General features: G+C 41.8%; 1 protein-coding gene across 2 annotated transcripts in view; it reads right to left on the bottom strand.

The window, feature by feature from the left end:
• The window catches only part of KIAA2012 (KIAA2012 ortholog), a 109451-nt gene that overhangs the window by 34573 nt on the left and 47429 nt on the right, over positions 1 to 27449 (bottom strand). For both annotated transcript variants that reach the window (XM_030325534.1, XM_030325535.1), the window contains 2 exons: positions 18846 to 18922; positions 4260 to 4397 (listed from right to left, as the gene is read on the bottom strand). In XM_030325534.1, coding sequence (XP_030181394.1) covers positions 4260 to 4397; positions 18846 to 18922 — 215 coding nt within the window. The remainder of the gene's footprint in view (positions 1 to 4259; positions 4398 to 18845; positions 18923 to 27449) is intronic.

Here is a 27449-nt window from a genome sequence, read left to right as displayed (position 1 = left end):
GCTCAGGTTACGATCTCGATCTCGTCTTGTGGGTTTGAAGCCAATGTCAGGCTCTGTGCTGACAGTTCAGGGCCCGGAGCCTGCTTTGGATTCTATGTCTCTCTCTCTCTCTGCTCCTCCCCCACTCATGCTCTGTCTCTTTCTCTCATAAACCAATAAACATTTAAAGAAAAAAATTTAGGGGTGCCTGGGTGGCTCAGTCGGTTGAGCGGCCGACTTCGGCTCAGGTCATGATCTCGCGTCCGTGAGTCTGAGCCCCGCGTCGGGCTCTGTGCTGACAGCTCAGAGCCTGGAGCCTGTTTCAGATTCTGTGTCTCCGTCTCTCTGACCCTCCCCCGTTCATGCTCTGTCTCTCCCTGTCTCAAAAATAAATAGACGTTAAAAAAAATTTTTTTTTAAATAAAAAAAATTTAAAAAAAGACCCCACACATTTTCTTTAATAAAGAAAACCAATTTATGAAAATCATAAGGTATCTTGTGTTAAGATTAAACTATATTATTAAATCTCTGTTCCTCTCCTAGGTTCTGAAGCCAAAACAAAGATGTATAATTAAATTTTCATAGGAATGTAGTAGACCTCATCAACATCACGTATTGTGGGTTTTATGGCTTTGAATCCCAGTTCTCTCTGCTGGCAGCCATGTCACTGATCATTGTCTCATTTTACCAGTCCCCAATTTCCTCATCTGTACAGCTGGAATCTATACACTCACCAGGAAAGGGGTAGGAAAATTAAATAAATTTCCAATATGTGAGGGCCCTGGTCCTAAGCAGGAGTCAAGGAATGTTTGTTCATTTCTCCTTTATGAGTTGAATCTCTTGTAGGTGTGAACATTCTTTCAAAATTATTGTTTCATGTGACCCTTGCCTCACCATTGAGAGATGGGTATGGAGGTCCCAGTATTATGATTTCCATTTTACTAAAAAGGAAGCACAGTCACAGAAATGACTGTCACTCATTTGGCGTCTTCAGTGAGGCTTTGTGGCAGATGGTTGAAAACATGGGCTCTGGAGATGGGCTGTCTTTATCTTGTTCCTGTCATTTACCAACTGTATGACATTTGGGAAGTTACTTAACCTCTCAATGCCTTAGTTTTCTTACCTGTAAAATGGGATAATGTTACTTATTTCCTAGATTCGTTTTGTGAATTAAATGAGTTCTTGCATGTAAAACTTAGAACAGAGTCTGGCACAGAGAAAGTGCTCAGTAATGTTAGCAATTATGATTATTTTCATCTCTTTCCATTTCCCTTTTCAGCCTCGATATTTTTATCTCCCACCCTTATCCCCTGAAATGTGCAATGCTTCCTATAGGCACTAGGAAAAATGAATGAAATGTCGTGTGGATTGACAGGAAATACACAAATGACATGTGTAGAATGAATTGGTTTCTATAAAGCTCAAGAAACTGAGGACAGAACTTTCTGTTTGAATTCACCATCCTTTTCTATACAAGCCCTGAGATTTGTCCTTTTCTAGAAGGCAACCCCTAAGAATCTAGGAGCTACCATGTCAAATAAAAAGTCTACCTAAGGAGAGTTTTAACACTGAACATTTGCAAGAAAGGGTGTGCTCTTTTGGGCAAGGACAGTTTGGGAGTCAGAAAGCCTAGTGTGTCCCTATAAGTCCCCTGTAGAAGCAGACTGAGTTACAATTTCTGTTAGTCTTAAAAAAGGTGGACCAGAAAGTGAACCTTAGGGATGATCATCCCCTTCCCTCAGTAACATGGTACCAACATTACTGAACAAAAAGTGTACCACAAAAGCACTGTGGACATTAAATACACAAAACAATTATTATAAATTCAATACTCTGAATTCTGCAGTTACCAGATGTTCCCTAAATATACTTATCTCATTTCCATAGTAATTATCACCTTTGAACATACTATACGTGTTGCCTGGGGCAGGACAAGGATCTCAGTCTGTTTTGTTTGCTGATGTATTCCAAATGCCCAGAAAGGGTCAGGCACAGAGTAGCAGTAGATGCTCACTATAGATGGAATGAATAGTGATGATACTGATGATACCTCATCCTGGAAAGTACCAACCAGAATTCTTTAGGCCTTAAAGGGAGAACTAAACTGATGCTAAGGAAAAAAAGAATAGTTTCATTAGTGTAGGTGTTTTGGGCTCTATTGTGTTCCTCCAACATTTGTATATTGAAGTCCACCATCATCAGTACCTCAGACTGTGAATGCATTTGGAGATACGGTCTTTAAAAACAGGGATGCCTGGGTGGCTCAGTAGGTTAAGCATCTGACTTTGGCTCAGGTCATGATCTCATGGTTTGTGGGTTCGAGCCCCACGTTTGGCTCCGCGCTGACAGCTCAGAGCCTGAAGCCTGCTTTGGATTCTGTGTCTCCCTCTTTCTCTGCCCCTCCCCTGCTCACACTCTGTCTCTCTCTCTTAAAAATAAATAAACATTAAAAATTTTTTTAAAACATAAAATGAGATGCATTCATCATTAGGGTGGGCTCTAATCCAATATTACTGGTGTCCTCAGAGGAAGAGGTGATTAGGACACAGACACACACACAGAGGGAGGGCCATGTGAAGACACAGGGAAAAGATGACCATCTACAAACCAAGGAGGAAGGTCTCAGAAGAAACCAATCCTGCCAACACCTAGATCTCAGACTTCTGGCTTCCAGAACTGTGAGAAAATAAATTCTATTGTTTAAGCTACCCAGTCTGTGGTACTTTGTTTGGTGGCCCTAGAAACTAATATAATAAGAAATGAATCAAAGTAATTGTTTTGAATACTTGTAGCATTTTTTTTCCTGCCCAGAATCATTCTTTCTTATTCTGGTTATAAGGACCCTGTTTTCTTTTTTGAAACATTCTTCCTCTCCCCACTTTTAGTCCCTGTAGCCTCAAGCTGAGTCAGTTAGTGTATTCCAATTTCCTGGCCACAGTGATTCATTTGGGCATGGGCATGTGACCCAACTTGGGTCAATAAGATTCAGTTCCAGAATGATCTAGAAAGAGAAGTCAATAGTCCTCTTGTTACATGGGGAAAGAGCCTATCTAAGAGGAAACAGAAGAAAGCAGAGCCCAGCCACAGAGTGAGACAGATTTGGGGCAAATACATCACTCTTCATCAAAGCCCCACATTGTCAGTTCTGGCTGGGATTGGAGTAGCCCAGAGAAGATTTGACCTGAGAACTCTGGATTAGCTGAGGTTATGAGGGTGACCCTCATGACCCCTGAAGTCTCTGACAGTCTATAGTATTGAATAGTGCCACCATCACGAACCTACATATATTTGGTTTCCTCTCCTCTGTTTCTGTCTTTCCTCGTCACTATCAAGGGCCTGGGATATTGTTCTCTAGGGTAGTATAAAGGATCTGAGATCCTTCTAAGCCAAGGCTTGCTTTGTTCCTGATCAGTTTCTTTTACTCCCTGATCATTTATTTCCAGTCCATTTAGCTCTGAGGAGGGCAAACAATGGGTAAGAAGAGAACCCTAAGCTCAGAGGGCTGTTGGATAAGAAGGCAGTCAATTTATGGAGTCTTGCTTTGTTCCTGATTAGTTTCTTTTACTCCCTGATAATTTATTTCTGGTCCATTTAGCTCCGAGGGGGGCAAAGAATGGGTAAGAAGAGAACCCTAAGCCCAAAGGGCTGTTGGATAAGAAGGCAGTCAATTTATGGAGCATTTAGGGAGCACCTTCCATGTGCCAGGCACTGTGTTAGATGCTGGGGCAGGACAGAGTATTGCAAAGGTGGACAAATGACATCCCCACCATAGCAACTCTCAGTACCCTTAACTAGATATGAAACTGAGCTTAGGAGAATAATGAACTCTCAGAGAACAGACAATAAGGTCAGACATCCAAAGAGGATATGCAGTTGACTTGTAAATAGTTACCAAAAATAAGTCTTCTCCAGTCAGAATACCAGCTCTACTCAGTTACAGTGATAAAACAGTAACAATTATTTTAGCTACTGTCAAGATAAAATGAATTATATTTGTTTGTTTTATGAGGTAGTTCAAGGTTATCCTTTCTCATCTCTTTTTTTTGTCCCCCACCACCCAAACCAGACACCCAACTGATTTGTCCCCGATGGCTGGCTGTGATTACCGTCCTAATTTGTTCTTCCTTCATCTGCTACAAACTGCCTATTTTCTGTCCTTTCTGATAAAGCAGGAACTCTGAGGGACTTCTGAAGCTGTTTTTGTACCATGCAGAAATGTATTAACTGGGATGCCTGTGTATGTGTCTATAAAACTCCTCGTCTTCTCAGTGTGAGATCACCTTCAGGAACGGCGTCATGTCGATGTGCAGCTTGCGCGTGTAAAATTCTTTTCTGTTTGAACATATCAGCCCTTTATTTATACAACTTTGAGGCTCTCCTCTCTTCTGAGCTGCTGCCTCCAAGGACTGCTGGGCTCCCTGTGAAGAGAAGCAGAAAGCCCAACTTTCATAGGAATGATATACAGTGCGACAAGAGCTAGTCTAAATCCCCAAATATTTATAGAAAGTAATTTTTCATCGTTGGAACACTAGTCATAACACCTATTTTTATCATTGAAGACACAGGGGACCCATATATATATATATAGAGGATAATCCAAGACTGGTTATTAATTCATACCTGGGGTCAGTGTAATAGGAAAGTGGAAAAAAGGACCTTCCTGTGTTTCAGGATTGTAATCATTTTAGTGAATCCTCATAACAACCCTGTGAGGCAGTTCTTGGTATTCCCATCTCACAGATGAGGAACTGCAGGCTCTGAGAGTTATTTAACGTAATTAGCCCAAAGCTATGCAGCTGGTAATTACCGTGTGCCCCAGACTCCATATAGCTTCCACAAATGGTTATCAAATCTACCTTGCAGATAAAGTTACAGCAATACTCCAGTTTATTTGCAACCTTAAAATGTATTTGATGTGTTAGGAGGAGTGATTTGGACGAATCTAGCAACAAGGAAGGAAGAATGGGCTAATACAGGGGCCTAGGGCCTCTCCAATGTCTCGGGCCATGCTCTCTCTCCTGTTACCACAACATGAAAATGATGTCATGATTCAGAACACAACAAAGTTTGATCTGACGTCGCTTTCCAGCCCATGCTCCATACTGCAACCCGGTTGATCTTTCCAAGATGCAAAGTGGACCATACCACTCTGCTTAAAACATTCAAAGGCCCTTGCCCTCAGCATGAAGGCCAACCCACTTAAAAAGCTTATAAGACCCTTCTTGCCTGGCCCTGGACTATCTCTCCTGCCTCATTCAGTCATTCAAGAAATATTTATTGAGTGCCTTTTCTATGCCCAGTAGAGCAGATACAGCAGTGCAAGAAGCAAACAAGTCTCCAGCCCCATGAAAACTACACATAGATTTCATTGAGAGGGAAGAGATAACAAGTAAGTGGAACATAAGTTATGTCTGCCAGTGATTTGTGACTTGGAGAAGAATAAAGCAGAGAGGGGAGTAAGGAGTAGCTGGGATGGCAGTGTAGGCTGCAATTTTAAGCAGGAAGGCCCCATAAGAAAGTGATTTTTGAGCAAAGCTCTGAAGAAGGTCAGGGAAGGTTCTGTGGGGCTCTCTGCAGGAACTGTTTACTTCACTGTGGGAATAGCAAGTGCAAAGAACTACCATCAATACTGACCTTTCCAAGGTCAGTTCCTGGAGACTGTCCTTCCTCCTCCTGGGAACACATTCCTCCCTTCGGGTTCCTCCTCATCCTTCCGGTCTGGCTTGCTTGTCCCATGTACCTTCCGTGACATCCAGAGCACTGAGCACTTCCCTCATTGCCCACAATGATGCTCATGCTGTGCAGCCAACTCCCCTCCCCACTAGACTACAAGCTCCATGAGGGCAAGAACCATGACTGTGCTGTTTCTAGGTAACAGTAGTGCCTAGCACAGGGTATGGAAACAAACAGATACTTGATACACATTTGCTGAACAAAAGAGTAACAATCACATTGGGTGCAAGCTACATGTTATAGCCCAATTCAATTACAATGGGTAGAGCCAGTGAGAACATCGTTAACAGGAAGTACGTGCTGACCTCCAGAGGCCTATCCTCTGCATAGCACTGGCTCCTCCTTCACAAAGAAGAAAGTTATTTGTTATTCTTTAGGGCTGACTTGCTGGGGTCACTAGTGTGCCATGAGATCACCCTGGGTGTGGATTTGATCATTTCCATATTTTCTAGTAGACTAAATCTCAGATGTCTGTCTCTCTGGGCCATTATAAACTCCCCTTCCTATAACATTTATATTACTTTAAAGTATTAATGATGAATTAACTGTTGGGCCCCCACAAGCAGCCCTCATTTTGATGCACGCCCCCACCCATTTCCTTTGTTTTGAAATATGGCTAGAGATAAAGACTTTCCTGGACAATTACATATCCAATTTTTTGTCATCTCAGTCATACATCTGATTAGCTTCTTGGAGTAAGATAGCCCCTCCCTGTTTCTAGATCAAATGAAAACATTTGGTCTGAGCTAGAATCACACAAAAAATTTGAAGCTTTCTAGCTTCCAAAATCATGCATGAATCACTGGGTGGAATAATAGAAATCAGACAATACTGATTTGAGGGAAACTTCTCCATTATCTTCCAGAGAAGGTTTTGTGTTAGCCCAGAAGACAAAAGCATACTCACAGCCAGTTCCAATGGTTAGAATTACTTTAACTCCTTATGTGGGGCTCAGGTTGAAGACTGGGGAGTTGAGAGGCTTTGAGAAAAGTCCTTCCAAGGGGCACCTGGGTGGCTCAGTTGGTTGAGCGTCCAACTTCATTCAGCTCAGGTCATGTTGGTGTGGTTCACAAGTTTGAGCCCCATGTTGGGCTCTTTGCTGACAGCTCTGAGCCTGGAGCCTGCTTCATATTCTGTGTCTCCCTCTCTGCCCCTCCCCCGTTCATGCTCTGTCTCTCTCTCAAAAATAAACATAAACAAAATTTAAAAAAAGCCCCTCCAAATCATCTGACCTGTAAATCTTTCTTTTTAAATGTTTATTTATTTATTCATCTTTTTTTTTTTTTAATTTTTTTTTTCAACGTTTATTTATTTTTTTGGGGACAGAGAGAGACAGAGCATGAACGGGGGAGGGGCAGAGAGAGAGGGAGACACAGAATCGGAAACAGGCTCCAGGCTCTGAGCCATCAGCCCAGAGCCTGACGCGGGGCTCGAACTCACGGACCGCGAGATCGTGACCTGGCTGAAGTCGGACGCTTAACCGACTGCGCCACCCAGGCGCCCCTATTTATTCATCTTGAGGGAGAGAAAGAGCATACACACGTGCATGCATGCAAGCAGGGAAGGGGTAGAGAGGGAGAGAGAGAATCCCAAGCAGGCTCCATGCTGTGTCAGTGCAGAGCCTGACAGGGCAGGGCTCAGTCTCACAAATCGTGAGATCATGAGATGAAATCAAGAGTCAAGAGTCAGACACTTTATTTTAACTCCTTATGTGGAGCTCAGATTGAAGAGTGGGCAGTTGAGAGGCTTTGAGAAAAGTCCCTCCAAATTATCTGACCATAAATTTTGTGATAAAACAATTCTCCCAACTGTATGGCTCACCTCTTTAACATTAGGGGCCATGAATTCTAGCTTGATGGAATGTCTTCAGTGAAGGCTCTCTAGTCACTGGAATGTGAAGAACTGTTTTTCCTTCTTACATTCAACTGTTCTAACAAATAAATGATAGTGAAAGGGGGTTTGGGGGTTTGGAGGAAAGAAAAGATTGAATATATAAAGAGGATTCTGGGAGGTGGTGAGAAGAAGAGAAAAAGTCAGAAAGTTAAAATCAGGTGACAAAGCCATGTGTTGGGATGGTTTTTCATTTATTCATTAAAATGTTATTTATTTGGTGATATTGTATGTGCCAGGCAAACAAACACATACATAAGTTGGACGATTTTATTTTATTTGTTTTTTATTATTTTTAATTATTTTTATTTTTGAGAGAAAGAGAGAGAGAGAGAGACAATGAGTGAGGGAAGGGCAGAGAAAGGGGGACAAAGGATCTGAAATGGGCTGTGCACTGACAGCAGCAAGTCTGATACGGGCCTTGAACTCACGAACCACAAGATCATGACCTGACCTGAAGCCGGACGCTCAACCAACTGAGCCACCCAGGAACCTCAAGCTGGATGATTTTAGATAAGTCTATGAAGACAGTGAAATGGGATAAGATGGAAGTTGATGGGGAGGGGTGGGACTTGCCTTTGGGTGATGAGGGAAAACCTTTCCAGGGTGACTTGAACAGAAAACTGGGGGACAAGAAGAAGCCAACTCTGGAAGGATCTATCTTTAGCAGTCAGTGCAGCCTGTATCTGATTATTCAGAGGTAAAACCAGGTAGGGGTTCTCTGAAAGGACAGTGGAATTCCTGATTTCTAGGCCTGTTCTAAGCAGCCCTTTGAGCTCCATCCCTGATCCTGCAAGGCACCCTTCTGTTTCTGGGTGGGAGAACCATCATAATTGACACTTGCAGCTCTTGGGCTATTTTGAGAGCAAAGACAGCAGGATAAATAGCAAACAGGAGTCAAGGTATCTGAAGATGTAGAAAGGGGAAGAAAACACAAGGAAAAATAGAAGGGAAGGAAAATGGGGGAATTAGAAGAAAGGAGAGATGCCTGAAGCTTTTATGTTTCTTTTACATGGATGCTTTGCTGGGAATGATTACAAAACCAGTGGAAGGGTCAATGTTTAGCAGAAAATCAAAACCCACCTGTATTGTATTGTAACTACCTTAATATTTTCATGTTCTGCTAAAAACACCTGGAAGCCTTTCTCGTCAGTAAGTGAAACAATAAAGATTAATGAGTTAATTTGGTAAAGCTGATTTGAATTGCACAGAAGGTGTTGCGTAAGTACTTGGCATTTAAAAAGTTATCTGACATTTAAAAGGAGATGGCTGTTAATGAATTCGAGAGCTAATCTTATACTCTGACAGAGTGAGCCATGGAAAATCCAGGATTATTATCTTGCTGTAAACATAATGTGATTCAGTTGAACGCCAGAACAAAAGAGAGCTATCCGCTGTAATACAAATATCCATATGCTCACATACATAATGTAGCAAAACTTACAGAGGATGTCCATTAAATAAATATAATTTCCTTTCTTACTCTTATAATCTCTGAGCCACAAACTTAAAGAAAAACCCTTCTCTCTGGTAATTTTGCCTCCTCCTTTCAATTTGTGTATTTTGAAGGGTCACCACCCAGGGTTGGCTCTGTAGTCACTGGAATGTTTTACCTTAAGAAGGAAAGCAGATCCTAAACGCAGTCAGCTATATCTCTACCCACGGGGCCCACAGAGCCCCAAAGATATAGATCTGTCCTGCAGGCGTCTCTCAGACCCTCCTCTTTACTTCTCCCACTCCTTTCTAATTGGGGTTCCCCATCTCTGTAGCTGTGGCTTAATGGCTCCAAGAGGAGCTATTGTCCCTCATTAAGAAGGCTGCAACACTCTCGCTGTCTAACTGCCTCCCACGCAGCTCACAACTTCATTCTGCCTGAGAGAAAGCTGCCAAGAGTCTCTGGGAACCTGTGGGCAAGCTGAGCTGGAGGAAGAAAACAGAAGGAAGGAAGGCCTTTGTAGCCAAGATCTGAAATGTACTGGGGCACACACCCCATCATTATCTTAATGCATGGAGAGCAGGGTCGGGAGGCCTTTGCTGAAACCCTTATGTGGTCTATCAAGTTGTCACATCAAACCTCTGTGCACACAGGGCATTTGTCCCCTCCTGTGAGCAAACAAAAGGAAAAGAGCGAGTCTCTCCTTTGGACCACCAGGCCCCCCTCCTTGGCTGAGAGTCTGTCCTTCCACTTTCCTGGGGGTTGGGGGACTCTGAATCCCAGCGGGGATGAATAGATCTGAGAGATTTAGTCACTGGGGGTGGGGAGGGGTGAGGAGGACTAGGATTCTGAACTTCCCCCTCACCATGTTCCCTGCTGGGGGGGTGGGGACCAAATCCTGGAAAGGGTCACTCTTGCCTGGGGTCTGAAGGGTCTGGCCAGTTCCCCAGCACTTGGCCTTCTCAGGCCCTATTATTTCTTGCCCATGGAAGCCTGTGGAACTAAAAGGATGCAGTAGGAATGGGGACACAGTGGGGGCTAAGAAGGGAATGTAGGTCTATAGGGCTCCCTATGACTGGGCTGCCTGGGGTGGGATCTCAGTGGGCCAGGGGCTTTGTATACACTATCAACTCAGGGTAACTGGGAGGAGACCCTGCCTGTGCAAGGTCAGCCACCCCAGCCACCCTAGGTCCTCCTCTGAGAACTTGTCTCAATCTAGGTTTCCCTGGCCTGGAGAAACAGAAGACCTCTAGTCTTTAGGAGGCCTGATGGAACACCAGGATCTCAATTCAAAACCCCATTTGCCTGCATAGGCTCTTTCTGAGGAGAAAGGACCCCAAGCCATGGTGTGGTTCCACTCGTCACAAGTCTGACCTGTGGTCCCTATGCCTGTCACTTGGGTTCATCCTGTTCATCTTGGCCACTTGACATCCTGGCCTGTGTTTTGTGTTCTAAAGGCAATTTGCTGCTGGTGAGATGTGCTGAGTGGACAGTTTTAGGAGGGCTGTGCAAGGAGGCATGTTAGAGAGACAGTTTGGTTGGAAACCAGAGAAGAGCCTTCTTATTTTTCCTCCTGTCACAAATTTTGGTCTCTATCTACTTTTTTATGCCTCAACTCTATGAAAAGGATCTGACATCCTCCTGAGTGTTTAACAAATTAGCCTCATAGCTAGCAAACTTAGATTAGGAAGAGAAACACTGCAATCTCCAGTCTTAGCTTTTGTGAGAAACTCATTTATTGACTTTTGTCATTTCGTTAAGCTTTCTATGCCTCAGTTTTCCTACCTATAAAATGGGGCATTTGAATAATGAAACCCAGGACACCTTAATTCCAGGGCTTTTACTATCTGGAAGTAAATCTTATCCATCAGTTCTAATTGATATTGTCTTCAGTTTAATTAAGTGCTTTGTTGACACAACAGAATCATTGTTTATCTGGCTTAGCAGGAGCTGGAGGAGAAAAATTTTAAGCCAAAATAGTGATCTCTTTTGCCCCAGGGGAGGTAGAAACTAGCTTTTTCTGTGAGGGGGTGTCTGGCTGCCTTCAGGCTGTAACTGTGCCTGTGACTGAGAGATGACATCCTATTTTCGACTGGGAGACGGGAGGTGGTGGGATGCAGAGTGGGAAATCTGAACGAGTCCCTACCTGCTTCTAACCCAACACTTTAACCCCAAACTGTGTGACTTCCTTTTTACATTGGATCTGGTGTGACTTTTCCAATCTGACAGACAACCGAGAGACAGGGAATCTCAACTTGCAAACTGATTCCACTGTAATAGGTCATTTAAAATCAGCCGATTTTCACTAGAAAAAGAAATGATGCCCATGTTGCTTTGATTTCTACACTGGCCCATTGAAGTTGATCTAACCCATAATTTAGCTGGACTAAAAAGCTGAAGTAGCCCTGGTAGTGCTGGGATGGCAGAGGACTGGAAGAAGAGAAACAAAAATCTCTGTTCTCTTTCTTTCCTGCCCCTTCCTTTCCTTTGGGTCCTCCTGTCCTCTGACTTCTAAGTTTTCCTGGGCAGCACTGCTGGATCCAGTGCTCCTAGTGCCAAAATTCTCTGCCTCCCCCCGTCCCAGGCCTTCAGCTGTGCTTCCTTGGGTGCAAGACAGGAAACAATTAAAAAAAATCAAAATGAGATATGAGAAACCCAAAGGAATCTCTGATAGGTAGACCTGTAAGCAGTGAAACAAAATCCAGACAGCATGGATACTTGGTTGGGGGGATATTTGGGCTTGGTGGTTGGGTGTAATGGGGGGTGGGGGAAAATGGTTAGGTAGACTGGCTCACAGTGCTTTAAATTATTCCTGCTTTTCAAGCTTCTCATTTTCCACATCTGACCCCTTAGATATATAAACTCCCCAACTTCTGTTTTATAATGGCTTTCAAGCAGAGAGCAGGGCAATGGAATAATAATTACTATTGTAAATTATGGGATTACTTAGTGACAAACATTGTGTTAATCCCTTTCCATATGTTGTTTCATCTAATTCTTGTCATGACCCCATGAGGGACATATTTTTATCCCTTACTGATGAGGAAATTGAGCCTCTGAGAGGTTAAATACCTTCCTGAAACCACACAGTCAGGATGCAAGAAGCAGGGATCTAAATGCAGCTTTGTGGGATTCCCAAACCAGCAGGCTTCTTTACAAGTGCAGGTCACATGTTGAATGGGATTCTGTCTGTTGTGACATCTGTTTCCTCATCTGTAAAATGGGGATAATACCCATACCTACCTCATAGGGATGTTGTAAGGATTAAAGGAGATAATCCTAAACCCTGCACATAGTAAACCTCAAAAACATTGGCTGTAATTACCATCTAAAAAGACCCTCTCAAGATAATGGGGAGATAACTGTAGATACTTATAATGGAGGTTCATTATACTAGCCCCTCTACTTTTGCATGTGTTTGAAATTTTCCATAATAAAAAGAAAAAGAAATCAATTAGGCACATATCATGTGTCTAGTTGGAACTAGCAGCCAATAGATTAATAAATACAGATGTCCTGGAATAAATGACAGTCACAGTGAAAATTCAAGTAATAAAAGCCTGGTTTTGTAATTAAAAACAAACCCCTCTCAGTAAATTATCCTTAAATTGTCAATGGAATTTGGGGCTGACAAAATAATCCTGTGGGTGAGGTTGAACCAGAAGTTAAAGTTTGCTTAGATCTTCAAAAAACCTTTGAATCAAGCTTCACAACCAAAACTATTTACAAATCCAGGGAGGGAGAAAGGAGGAGAGGAGGGAAAGAAGAGGGAGAGGGGACCAGCATGGAACCTGGAAAAATTCTGTACCATGCGTTTGGAAATGAGTAACAAAAGGTAGGGAGCAAAGCCCACTTCTCTGGGTGGGGAGATGAGGACAGCTAATTCTCTTAGAAATCAGTGCTAGGCCCAAACTTACTTATCAGCCTCAAAAAGATCTCCAAGAAGGAGATGGCTGGTGACATCTTCAATTTGCACATGACCCAGAGATTGAAATACCAAATTGTGCCAACCAACAGCAGGAAGTGTCTGGAGATTGTGTGAGTTGTTAGAGAAATGTCAGCTGAACTTCCGTATCATTATCACTGTAAATAAAACAAGTGCAATTCTTCAAATCCTATTTGGAGGATTATGGCTTTTTTACCCAGAACATGGTCCTTAATGTCAACTAAAGATGGTCAGTTTTTTCCCAGTAGCTACCATGTGCCAAGAACTGTGGTAAACACAAGGGATACACAGATGAATAAGGCAGAAGTGGTGGGTGGAGGGCATCTGTCTTTAAAGATTAGTATCTTGTTCTTTTAGATAATAGCCAAAAAATTCAATAGAAAGCAGGATATGGCTCAGAAGGATATTGAAACAAAAGGTTATCTTTGTACCCTTTTGTACAAAAACTTAGCGTGTCTACAGGTGGGTTTTGTGTGTGTGTGTGTGTGTGTGTGTGTGTGTGTGTATGTGTGTGTTTTGTCCTGCAAGAGGAAGGCTGAAAGGGGATATGAACACCATCTGTCAAACCACCAAGGAAACAGATGGGGTAAACATAGGTTTATTCAACCTAAATCTTAGTGTGCTAGAATTACAGGCTACTCTTTGAAATCCCCAAGAAGTAAATTTAGGACACCTAAGATCAAATATGAATTCATACTCTTGTAAATTCATGAAACCTGAACTTAAGAGATAATACAGGTTGAAATAGAAGTGGCTATGAGAAATGGGGAAAAAGGACATAATTCCAGTTTAACAGGATTTTTAGGACACTACCAAAGTTCTAATCCCCACAAAGCAACAAAACAAAACCCAAGATAAAGCATGCAAGAAAGGATGTTTGCTTTCCTTAACAAAGGGAGAAAATTGACAATGAGAAAACTGGTGAGGTAGTTTCTTTCTTATTTTAAACAAAGAGATGCAATGATTCTTGGGAAATCTAATTAAGGTTTGAGCTTGTACTTTGATACTCTTTACTGACAACCTCTCTGCCCTGATAGCTCTATAAACCACTGGGCTAAGGACCCTTCTTGCTCCAAGCTTACATAGATAGATCTGTGTGGACAAGAGAGTTTCATAGTTTGAGATCCAAACTTTTCAGAAAAAGAGGTAAATTCATTGTCCCCCAAAGTCTAGGGTCAGTGGGATAAAACAGTGAAAAGGGGTTGAGATCCTTAGAAGAAGAATTCTGGTGACCCTCTCCAACAATTTAGCAAAAACTAAATAATTTTAACAGTAGTTAAAAAATAATGGCACTATGATATTGCCTCTTGTTTAGCTTTCTGTATACTTGTTGTTTACTGTGACTCCTAGATCACTTAAAGCCAGATGTGAATAAAACTAGCTTTCCTCTTGATTCATTTTTCCTTCTTACAGGGAGGATTTTGAAAGAAAAATGAATAATAGTGAAAAATAAGACAAACTAAAAAAACCTCAACTCAACACGGCCCTAATTTCAAATTAGCATGACAGAAATTTTTTGCATGCATTATTTGCAAGTCTTTTCCTTGCAGATTGAAGATGTCACTAGGCGTCCTTCTTGGAGATATTTTTGAAGCTAATAAGTGAGATTGGGCCCAGCACTGATTTCTAAGAGAATTAGCTGTCTGCATCTCCCTGTCCAGAGAAGTAGGCTTTACTCCCTACCTTTTGTTACTCATTCCCAAAGGCATGGCACTGAATTTCTCCAGGAAAATTTTCTATTTTTTTTTACATGGTTGCAGTTCTAGTTAATAATTACATTGATTTCCACTTTTAAAATTTAATCCATAGCTCTCAACTAGGGGTGATTTTCCCCTACAGGGGACTTCGGCAAGGTCTGGACACCATTTTTATTGTCACAACTGAGAGATTGTGCTATTGGCATCCACTGGGTAAAGGCTAGGGATGCTGCTTAACATCCTACAACCCATAGGAAAGCTCCCCATGACAAAGAATATCTGGCCCAAAGTGTTCATGGGGTGGAGGTTGAGAAACCTTGTGTTAAACTGTTAGTATTAAATTACAGTTTCTAGTATGAACAAGTATTATTTTTAATGAATGAATTAAACCTTTCACCGAGAGGGATATGTCATAATTAATGTAATCATTTCTTTGATGTTGGACTATGAGGCTGTTTCCAATTTTTCCTTATTATAGATAATCCTGCAGTGGACATCTTCACTCATTTTTTCAGCTGAATTATTTCCTTAAGATAAATTCCTAGGAGTCAGAAGTACTGAATAAAAGAGTAGCAATATTTTATCATGCTTCACAAGTTATATTGCCTGCCATTTTGCTTTACAACTGGATTGAACCAAATTGCAACTCACCAGAAGTGTATAAGTGTACCAGTTTTACCAAAACATAGTACTGGGTGTTGCCATTAAAAAAAAAAAAAAAAAGTGGGAGGATGGACTACCTGGCTGGCTCAGTTGGAAGAGCATGTGACTCTTGATTTTGGAGTTGAGTTGGAGCCCCACTTTGGGGGTAGAGATTACTTAAAAACAAACAAACAAACAAACAAACAAACAAACTTAAAAAAAAACTTTGGGGCACCAGGGTGATCAGTCTATTAAACTTCTGACACTTGATTTTGGCTCAGGTCATGATCTCACATTTGGTGAGATCGAGCCCCCTGTTGGGCTTCGCAGAGCCTGCTTGGGATTCTCTCTCTCCTCTCTCTCTCTCAAAATAAATAAATAAACTTTAAAATATTAAAAAAAAAAAGTGAGAGGAGGCATACATCTCAAATATAAAATGGTACCTCCAGTTTCCCTCAATCTGCATTTAAATTGCTACTCAGGATAAATATTTTCCATACTTGTTTTCTATTGCTATTATTTTTGATATAAATTGTTTATGTCTTTTACTTGTTTTTCTAACTGGTTCTCAATGTTTTCCTTTTAACATTTAATGTAATCTTTATCAAGTATAGATAGCAATGCTGTTGTAGTTAACGCAATTTTTAAAAAACTTTTTTTCAGTTTTGCTTTTTCTGCCCCTCCAGCATAGATATGTTAACGTTTCCTGCTGGTATTTTCATTTACAATTTTAATACTCTTTTTAGGTGCTGGTCACCTCACCCAACCTGCAGCCTCTATACAGAGAGGCCCTGGGGAAGAGGAGAAGCTTCTCTCGCGATTGATGTCAGCCACCGAGGTAAGAGCAGTACTCGGTAGCTGACGGTAGTGGAAACTCATTTCTCTTAATCAAATGAAAGACCCGAGGAGGAGCCACAAGGCAGAAAGGAAAATATACGTGAAGGAGAATACCAAATTCTGTGAGGAGTTTGAAGGACCTGCATTAAAAAAAGGGCATCATACCTTTAGGACTTCAGAACTGGCAATGCTCCGTGTGCAGCCATTAATATGCAAAAAATGCCTTCATAAATACTTGATTCTGTTCACAGTGGGGAGGCCGTTCATTTGAAAGAGGAAATGGGAGCTTGGAGTTGAAACATGTCTGCTTGTCTCCTTTTTCTTTTTTCACTGCTCTTTTCATCTGCACATTTCCCCCTTGTCGTTTCTTCCCCCTCTTTCCGCTTAACCCCCTCCTCCAACTCCCAGGAAGTTGTTGATGTCGTTGCTACTCCGATTTCTACTTGTGGATTTGCCTCGAGGCCCTGATCCTTGGCCGGCTGTGGAAGGGGCGGCTCAGGACCTAGTCGCGCAATTTGCCACCCCGCGTGTGGGAGGCCGGAGCCCCAGTCCTTCCCGCTCGGTTCCACGGAACAGACGCACACGAGCCTTCGAGGCTTCAAATGCAGCCGCTAGGGGGCGCCCGGAGGCAGCCTCCCGCGCCCAGGGGCTAAATCCACGAACCGGGTCACGGCTGCCTTTTCCTCTCACCCACGCGTCAGAAACTGTTTTCCACGTCTAGGTCTGTGACTTCTCGTGGAAACATGGGGATGCCCATATATTCCACCTCTGGGTTTTTTCTTTCTCTCTTTCTTTCCTCACAGCTAGCGCAATGATAAAAAGTAAAAGTGCTTTATGTGACTGAACTCCTAATAAGGTCAGACCCCAGTGAGGGGAGGGAGAGGGCGAGTCAGTGAGGAATTAATGGGAAGGAAAGAAAAGTAGAAACTGCTGATGCTGATAAAGATCAATTTTGTGTGCTATCCTAGCCTGCTTCAGAGTGGGAAGGCAACCCTGCAAGGAATCCACTGGATTTGCCAGCGGCCCATCAAGGTACGTAACTGAAATCTGCTGGGCAGAAATTTGTTTCTAAATCCTTTCCAGATGCTTTATAGTAAACATGAAATTAGTCATTTACTTGGAGTAGGTTGAGGAAGTAGTTAAAATTGAAGTCAGTGATTAATCTAATAAAGGGCCATTAGCCTCAAGAAGTAAGGGGGTGGGGAGGCATGGGAGCAGCCTCCACCTTCCTCAGTCTCCCCGCCCCCTGCCATTTTCTCTGTGTTTAGGGGCTGGTGGGGCTCCCTAGGCTTTTCCTCGAATGGCTTTCCTCTTGGGGGCTACTTCTAAAGGAAGTAAGACCACTGTGACTTGAACAAACCAACCGGTTCTGTTGGGAGGAACGGCCCTCCTTTCACAAAAAAGGCACACGAGGTTCTCAGTAACCTGGTTTGCCACAGCTTCTCTGGGGAAACCCAGGATTAGGGTTTAAGACCCTTGGCCTGGTGTTCCTCTTTCTGACTGCAAGGCTAATCATTCAGTCTAGGGCTTCATCTGACGTGACTGAGCCACTGTTTTATTGCTGGAGATATTAGGTCTCCTGAAATACAACCAGGGGAGCTGTGTGAATTTGGAGTGCGTTTCGGGTAAGTGAGACATCTGCAAGGCCTTTGGAATTGTGGAATTATCAAAATATAGCAGGGTATATTTTCCTTGGTTACAGACTGTCTTAAAAAAGAAAACCTTCTAGATCCCTCATAAAGGCTGTCTTCAAAGCAGGCATGTAAAAAAAAAAAAAAATGCAAACGTTGGTTCAGTGTTTCCTCAGTAGCAAGAAGGGTCAGCTCAGCTGTGTTTTACCTCAGTGGAGGCCTGACCCGGCCCGGGGTTCTAACAGTGAGAGTTCAGGTCCTTTCTCAGAACCCAGCTAGGCACACACATGAAACTAAAACTACTTTTATTATTATTGTTTTTTAATAAATGTGAGGAAAGAGGAGAAAGCCAGGCTGTGGCAGGAAGTTGGAGATAAGGGAGAAATAGAGATCATGCACCCCTCTGTCCGCCCAGGCTGTGGCCCAGCAGGTCGAGAGACCTGAGCGTGCCCTGGAACTGCGCTGTTTCTGCCTCAGGTTCTCTGAGACCCTGGGTACAGCTCCAGGAATTCCTCCTGAGTTGTCTCTCTAGAGTGAATTTGAAGACAGTCCAGCCTCAAAGCTTCAAATGAAGTAACAAACTGATATTTATGAATGTATGTCCTTGAAACACCAATAGACATTTCTGACACATCCAGATGAAACATACTTCTCCTTTTTTCACAGTAGCCTTACATTTTTTTCTTGATTGTTATTTTTTTTTTCCCTCCCCATTAGGAATGAGAATTGGATGGGAAAAAATGGGCCCTTTAGTACAGAGTCTGAGTGGCTATTGCCTTTCTGTTTTCCCACTTCCCTTTTTGGCTTTGTAGAAGTCAGGGAGAGGCCTATTCAACTTATTCAGGCACATGAAGAGCCACACAAAACAGTCCAAGCTGAGTTAAGACATTCCAAGGAACCTCTGTGATTTTATAATCCATTTGTCTCATTTTACTGATGAGGCAAATGAGGCCCAGAGAGGTGAAGACTCTTACCCAGGGTCACACAGCAAGCTGAGGCAAGAACCCAATAGTCCAGCCTCCCAGTCTCATGCTCATTCAGAGTCAATACTGTACCTGCTTCTCTGGCTTTTGGGTCAAAGGTGAGGTTTCATTAAGATTCGTGTGAAGATAGGTTCTGGATTCATTGTTTGCTATGGTGAAAATCAGAAAAGGATCAAAGCTGTCAGATCTAGGTCTCATTAATTTTTATATATACTATATACAAACACACCTAGTTCATGTATATAGGGTTATAAACACACATACACCCATGGCATTCATATTTACTCACTAAACGACACCTGGACCCCACTATAAGCACAGTATAAATACCATGTTAAGTATAGTGTTGAGAACTTACACTCAAATTTCTATTTTTCTTGTTTTGGTTGCTTTTTAAAAGAACAAAAGTAAATTCTTTGTGCTACTAAAATTCAGATACAGCTGAAATTAAAAAGGAAATATTGATGAAAAAAAATCTGCTGATACTGTTGAATATAAATTTTGTATGATTGTACTTCACTGAAGAAAATGCTTCTGCAACCTTCCAGATAGAGGGATCAGAGATTTCCCTTTTCCCTCATAATGTGGAGGGGCAACAGAAGTGGAAACATAAAGGGGCGCCTGGGTGGCTCATTTGGTTAAGTGTCCTTCCTCAGCTCAGGTCATTATCTCCTGGTTTGTGGGTTCGAGCCCCGCATTGCGCTCTGTGCTGACAGCTCAGAGCCTGGAGCCTGCTTCGGATTTTGGGTCTCCCTCTCTCTCTATCAAAAAGAAGTAAACACTAAAAAAAGTAAAAAAAAGAGAAGAAGTGGAAACATAAAGCAAACAAAGGCAAAGGCCAAAGTAGGGCTGGTGGGAGATCATGGAACTTTCCATAAAGCAGGTGCCTTGCAGATGATGTTAATCTGTGTGGCTTTCCTCCATGGTTGAGTTATCACTGCTTTCCACAGGTGTGGAAGCTGAGGCTTGAAAGGTAAACTAATCTACCTAAGGTTGTGCCACTAGTGAGGTTTTGAGTAAGGATTTGAGCCCAAGACTCAAACCCCGTGCTGCAAAAGGATAGAATTTGTTTTGCTTTTCTTTTTATCCCTAAGAAAGTAAATTTAATATTTATAAAGGAATGTTTATTTGGGGAACAGATTTAGCTAAGCACATGGCTCCACTAACAAGGGTTTTAGTCTCTAGTGTGGGTTGAGTGTCCAACAAAAACTTATTTCCATGCTTGTTACTTTTAAGAGCCTGTGGCATCTTTGTCTCTTTGACTTGAAACCTCTACTCATTCCTTGTGGGCCAACCTTTCGTTTTCTGTTGTTTTTCAGCTGTCCTGTTCTTCTGGTTTGAAATGGCTTTAGGACAGATTTAAAACATTCCTTTTTTAAAACAGCTGGGGGAACTGAGGTCCAGAGAGTGGCTTCATGAGATTGGCTTAAGGCTGTTCCTTGAAACAGTGTAAGACCAGAACCTGAACCCAGATCTCCCAACATAGCATCTAATACTTTTCCCTCCACATCACACTCCCTCCATTAGCCTGACTTGTGCTTGCCACATCACAGCTGCTTGGCCGTGATCCATCCTCTGGACAAACCCAGCCCAGTAGAATTGCATTGAGATGAGGTTCACTTCACTGTGGCTTGGAAGGAACTTTGGGCTTCTTAGAAATGAAACTTATAAATTCTAATGCATAAAGAAAGTTCTTGCAACACCAGGAGAATGAATCAGTCAGCCAGAGTTCAAGAAATGTAAACACATTTTTAGATAGGAGACTAAAAAAAATCGCTTAGGACTTCTCCATCTCTTGGGTCAAGACCCTGGTAATTTACTGAGGTCCAAGCTGTCAAGGAGGAGACACAGCTCAAACTACATTCCTGGGAGATAAAGCAATGGGGGTGGTAAAACTTCCTCTCTGAACAATGAGGCAGGATCTACCCCTGTTATCAAGCTGAAGGAACTGACTGACCCATCAACCAATGCAGGCAACTGGCTGTGAACACAGGCCTGGCTCTTTCTCATCATTCTGAGCTGGTGTGTACATTCACAGACTACAGACTGCACAACTTCTAGGCCTGCCTGAAACTGGGAGCTCGGAGTCTTTCTGTGATGAATATTTCTGCCACTAAAGAGATAAACCGAAAACACATTCCTTCTCTGGCTGCCCACCATCAGGCCAGAGCAGATTTTCAACTGCTAGCATTAATCTAACCACAGGCTTTTAGCAAGGAGATAGCATTCCCACCAGATAATCACGCAGTTTCAGAGATGACCCTTGCTAGATGGGGTCTCATCCCAAACTCTTCTGCCTTCTTCAAATCATGGGATCCTTCACCAAACACTCAAAAGCAGGAAAGAGTATCTGATTCTAGCGTGGAATAGGGTGCCTTAAAATTTCCTTCTGTTTAAACTTATGTTAATGGTGTTTAATACTGAAGTTATCATTATTCATTGTTTTGATAAAAATGAAATATAATCATATTTATTCCCATTGTTTCAGAAAACTTATTTTCCTTGGTATGGGATACTCTGGTGGGCCTCATCTGGTATCAGAATAGAGACCAAACCAAAAAGTCATCTTATCAGGCAAACCGGGCCACCTGCCTCCTTCATGGTCGTGTGTCAGGGCTTGGAAAGAACAAGAGACTTGCAGGCTCCACGTGGCCAAACATTCTGTGGTTACAAGGGCAGTAGCTTTTGGAGGTGCTGGCAGGAGCCTCTTTAAATATGTGTAGGGCCTTTTCTCACACATGCCATTTCTAAGGCATGATTACTCTTTGATCCTTAGTATGCTCCCATGACACTTTCTTCATAATTTGCAGTGGTTCCTCATTGGAGAGGGGATATATCCACTGCCAAGCAGATCTCAGAAAGCACTTTTGCCTTCTCACAGCTTTGCACTTGGACCTGCTGAGCCCAGCCGAAGCCAGTGGGAGAAGTCCTAAAAGTCAGCCTTTGTACCTTCATGGTTTTGTATTTTTGGTCAAAGATGGAAAATGCAAAGGCAAATTCCAGATTAATTTAAAAAAATCTTCCCAGTATAGATTAAACCATAAAAGGAAGGGTAATTCTGGTTCCTTTACATAGTGCTATGACCTTTCCTTAAAAATGATATCTAAAAATACTTATTTTATATGATATGACTCAAGATGTCTATGACCTATGGAGTGTTGGACATGCTATAATAAATCTTGATCTGCTTGTTTAGTGCAGGAAACCAAGACCCAAGATGGCCTCTTGGTATTGTCACTATCAAATACTTGGGATAAGATTTAAGACGTTATTTATGCTACACATTTTTACTTTAAATCTTCTTGGATGAAGAGGAGGGTGAGATGGGCATATCAAACAGTTACTAAAGACCTGAGAAAATCTCCAAGCTAAAGACATACCCCAGGAAGGTCTATTAAAGGAGCCAAGTAGACTCATCTAGAAGCTATAAGTCAGTCTGAATGTAAATATGGAAATGCCTAGTAAATGCAAGGGCAATATTTTTCTTCCAAGTTGAAATAACAGTTCTTTTACTTACGTCTTTCTTCTTAGATCAACTCTAGCTCAGTCTCAAGGGTTTGGCTTTAGCTTTGGGAATACCAACTTCTCTCAAAGTTCATGAATTATTTTTTATGGAGAGGTCGAAAGGTACATGGCAGTTTACCACGCCCCAAATGGAAGACAAGCTAGATGATGGGATTTAAATATAAGTTGTATGGCAACAAAATATCAACTACATGAGAAACCCTCCAGTCAAGGTAGGATTAATAAGGATACCTGTGGTGGAAGACTGTGAGGAAGAAGGGAATTAACAAAAGAGGCTAAAGGTGGAGCTACACACAAAGTGGTCATTTCAGTTCATGTGGTGATCTTAATTCTGTAGAAGATACTGTTCTTGGTCACTCACTCTCAAACAAGAATAGACATCTGTTCTAGCCTCTAATCCTACCGCCTTCAATTGTTTTTTTAGATAGCTGGAAGAGTCATTGCTCTAAAATAAAAATCTGGTTATACCAATTCCTGTTTAAATGGGATCTCACAGTCTTTGGGAAAATTTCTTAGTTGCTGCTATGGCTTTTTATGATCTGGCTTCTGCCTACCCCACTAGCTAACTGCATTTCTCCCCACTCCCTTCCCTACATGTACCCTGAGGGCCAGTCATTATAAGCTGCTTACATTTCTCCCGTGTCACCATGTTCTCTAACCTTAATGTGGTTCCTTTCCCTGGAGCAGCCTTAACTCTTCTCCACTTGGCTGGTTCCTATGTATATCCTTAGAAACTCAGCTTAAGTGCTCTCTTACTTCAAAAGCCTTCTCAAGCTGCAGGCTGAGTTAGCTCTGAGTATTCATAGCTCTCACCACACGTTACTACTATGGATGACACTAAGGAATAGACTTTGTCTCTCAATTCTATTCTTGTGCCTAATACAGTATATGGCATTAGGAGATGATCGATTAGTGTTTGTTGAATGAATAAATGAATAAGCAAGCTTATGTGCTTTGTAAAACAGATTCACTAATTCTTTCTGTTGGACATGGTCCAATGCTCACATCTTCATTATTTTTCAAATAAGGAATTGTAGAGAACTAAGAAAACAGCGAACGAAAATCCATAGGCCACAGGGAGATGACTGAAAGAAGCAAGAGACAAGCTAGGAGGCAAAAATTCCTAAAGAAAAGCCTCATGCTTCTTTATAGCACAAATGTCTGAAGAGTGGTGAAACAGGAAAGAGTATTTATGGATTACTAGTTAAGGAAAGTTACAATTTTTTGATCATTCTGACAGAAGAAAACATATTATAAACTTTATAGGTTGAGAAATATAACTGATACACACACACACACACACACATTAAAATCCACACCAGCCTTATAATGCATTGTGCTAAGCACTACTTCACTGCTTGAGCAAGGCCATGATCCCTTGTGCATATTATACGCTAAGTGAATAGCAGATTCTGGCTACCTGGGAGGGACACATTCCACGAATTTCAAGAATCTTTAGTTTTGTGAATACCCCTAGTGTATATCATATCCCCAATAAAACTAAAGTATAAATGAAAAATGAGGGGGAGTTTTTCAAGCTCTTAATGAGTCTATAAATAAAGCATTAGAGTGATTTATAAAACTGTTTTCTTGGCAGAGAATCATCAAAATGTTAAACCACTTTACTTTCTCTTACGTTCATTACCAGCTCAAGGAGCTGGCCTTGTTTTTCGGGCCATTAAAAAATATTTATATGAAAAAATCAGTGTTCTTTTTGAAAAATAACTTCTCAAGAGTAATTGCAGGTGTTATAATAAACATGGATCACAGCAGTGAGATGTGGGTACTCAGAGGAGGGCTAGGTTCACTCACTAGCTTAGTGATGGTCTTCTGTTTTCCAGCTTCAAAATGTCTATGATTTGACTTCATGCCTCTGTAAGATGACATAGTGTATGTGTCCCTGATTTGTGAAGTCATTTGCAATAGTTGAAACTGAACTTCCAGTCCACAAATACCCAAGTTCCACCATCTACATAATTTTTTAGAATCATATCATTTTTTCCTGAAAATATTCATTAAAACCAAATGACCAAAAAGAAAACAAAAAGTTGTGAAAGATCTACAGGTGATTCCAATGAATAGATGTCTTAAATTGCTCTTTGAACTCAATTCCAGGGAGTATCAAGTATTTTCAAAGTAGTGTTATATCCATTTACTTAAAAGCAAATGGGGAATGTCACGCACAAAGAGATGCAAGAATTGTTTGTTAAGGTCATTGAGCAAATCAAAGGAACAAATATGGTTCCTACATCTAAGCCCTGAAAGAGGTGCTTATATCTGCAGTCCCATTAGAATGGAGAGTTGTTATTTAATGGGTATAGCATTTCAGTTTTGCAAGAAGAAAAGAGTTCTGGAGATTGGTTGCACAACAATGTGAATCTACTTAACAATGTGAATGGCACATGTAAAAATCATTAAGGTGGTAAATTTTAGGTTGTATGTATTTTACCACAGTTTTTAAAAATGACAGGAGATAGGAGGAGATGAGGAATTGTATTCCAGGCAGAGGCAACAGTATGTTCAAAAGCTTGGAAATAAGAAAGAGATTTGCATTAGCCTAAGGTCTTTTAGTTACTAGGAGTAGAGAAGAGAGGAAATAAGTTTTCTTTTCCTTTCATGGATATAAAGCTTGCCATGGAGCAATTCTGAAATAGTCTAAATTTGTCTTTGGCACTCTACTATTTCCCTTTCTGTACTTTTCTTTTTGGGCCTTCTCCTCATATAGCTAATGTCCTTCTGTTCATCCAAGCTCTCCAGGGCAACCCACCAGTTAGGAATGTTTCAATTCTTAAAACACTCTTTACCTTCAAATTACCCACCTCTGTTTTAACCCCTGTCAGAATTTTTAGTCCTTCAGAGCAGCTGTTCTCAGCTAGGTTGCAAGAGGACAGCCATCTGATCAAATAAATTTTTACTAAAGTGTAAATGACTATAGCTTCTCAGAAGTGTCAACCTTATAAGAGAATACTTCTGAATTCAAAGTGAGCCTAGTAAGATTTTCAATAGCAGAGTGAAATGAAATTATAACATTTTTGGCCTTATTAGGAAGAATGATTCTGGTCTGGAGAGCTACTCTGTAAATGGCCTATCTTACTTGAAAATCTGTCTCAAGAGTTTGGTTCTCCCAACCTATTCCTACTTTTATTCAGCTTCTGTCCTCCCCATGTCTCTGAAAGTTGTAAATCATTTTCACTGTTACCCACAAAAGGGTGTCTGATGCTGAGTAAGGGAAATTGGAGGAATAAAAGGATGTGTAACAAAAACCATTTATTTATAGGAGTTGTTAGGTCAGTAATTTCCTAAACTCTCCATACTGTCAGATGGCAACATGCCTATTTAGATTGATATCGCCACTACCCCTGCATCATGGTAAAAAAGGAAGGGTTCTTGGCTTCCAATCACAGCTTCTCCATTTAGTGTGTGACCTTAGGCAAGTCACTTAACCTCTCTGAGCCACGTTGTCCTAGATGAAAAATGAAGATAATGATAGAATTTACCTCCTATCATTAGTGTGAGGATGAAGTGAAATAATGAATGTAAAGCATTCAGCACAATGCTTGGCATATCAAAGAGAGATAACAGTGGTACCTATCATCTCCACCATCACCATCATCATTCACTAGAGAGCTCCTATTAAGAGCTGCTCTGGCCCAGTTCCAACTAATAAGTGAGAATGAACAGAACTGACACTGAAACTTCCTACCATGGTCAGCATGTCCATCCAAGGAGAATGGCAGGAAGGGTAATGCAGAAAGCCAGGCTCTCAAGTATTCTCTGCTTACAGATTTTGGGATTGGCAAGCATATGATTGTGCCTTCTCTCCTTTTAGTCTTGTGGTGTCTGGCAAAACCAATTCCCTCCCCCCAGCTCTGGCTCCAGCACACCATCTGTGGCATTGCTTCCTGTCACTATAGCAGGTCCTTCATTGGAGATTCATTGCTGCCTGTCCCCAAATAAGCAGTGAGGAAGACCGTACACATTTCTCTATTAATCAAAGACAATTTTGGGGAGAGAGAGGCAGTCTCTACTTAATCATCCTTAACCCCTGGTCTGAAGCAGAAGCAGCAATGGTGGTAGGTGGAGGATGAGCTGCAAAGTCAGCCTACACTTCTCGTTTTGGCTTCTTTCTGCATGGGGGGAGTGCAGTATGAAAGGAAGCTTGGAAGAGGTAGTGCTGGCCTCAGTCCTCCATTTAGAAAACATGCCTGAGTGGGGGCCTAGGTGGCTGAGTCATTAAGCATCTGACTTCAGCTTAAGTCATGATCTCACAGTTTGTATGCTTAAGCCCCGATTCTTTCTCTTTGTCCCTCCTGGGGTTCTCTCTCTCTCTGCCCCTCATTCACTTGCACCCTCTCTCTCTCTTAAAAAAAACAAAAAACCAAAAAAAAAAAAAAAAACCATGCCTGGGAGCATTTTTCAAAGTTTCCTCATTTGTAGTTGTGCAGGCTGAGCACAATGCGAGGGGCAATGTCTACCTCATCATAATGTGAATTGTGCAGTGTGTGACCTGCAGAACCTACAGGGCATCCTTGCAGATTTCCCTTCCTGGGCCAGCCAAGTACAAGCACTTGGTTCAGCTTCTCTTCTCCCCTAAGATTTACACTCAGACCACAGCACACAGTGCTGCCCATGCATAACTCATGAGGACACCACATTTCTCAGGCTCTCCAAGAAGTGAATCCTCTTTCCTACTTATTGCTATATTTGGGGAGAAATTGTGTATTTCTGGAGGTCTCAGTATCAAATAATATGTATGGGAGTCAAATGACATAGAGGAGAAGTAGAGGTGACCCTTTTTAAAAAATTGTTTTTAACATTTATTTATTTTTGAGAGACAGAGAGAGACAGTGTGAGCGGGGTAGGGGAAAAGAAAGAGGGAGACACAGAATCCAAAGCAGGTTCCAGGCTCTGAGCTGTCAGCACAGAGCCTGAGGCGGGCCTCAAACTCATGAACCGTGAGATCATGACCTGAGCTGAAGTTGGACACTTAACCGACTAAGCCACCCAGGCGCCCTGACCATTTTTTTTTTTTTAAGTTTATTTATTTTTGAGAGAGAAAAGAGAGACAGAACGCGAGCAGAGGAGGGGCAGAGAGAGAGGGGACACAGAATCTGAAGCTGGCTCCAGGCTCTGAGCTGTCAGCACAGAGCC

This window comes from Lynx canadensis, chromosome C1 (genome assembly GCF_007474595.2).
Source record: "Lynx canadensis isolate LIC74 chromosome C1, mLynCan4.pri.v2, whole genome shotgun sequence".
NCBI lineage: Eukaryota > Metazoa > Chordata > Mammalia > Carnivora > Felidae > Lynx > Lynx canadensis.
This window is presented reverse-complemented; position numbering and strand designations above follow the sequence as displayed.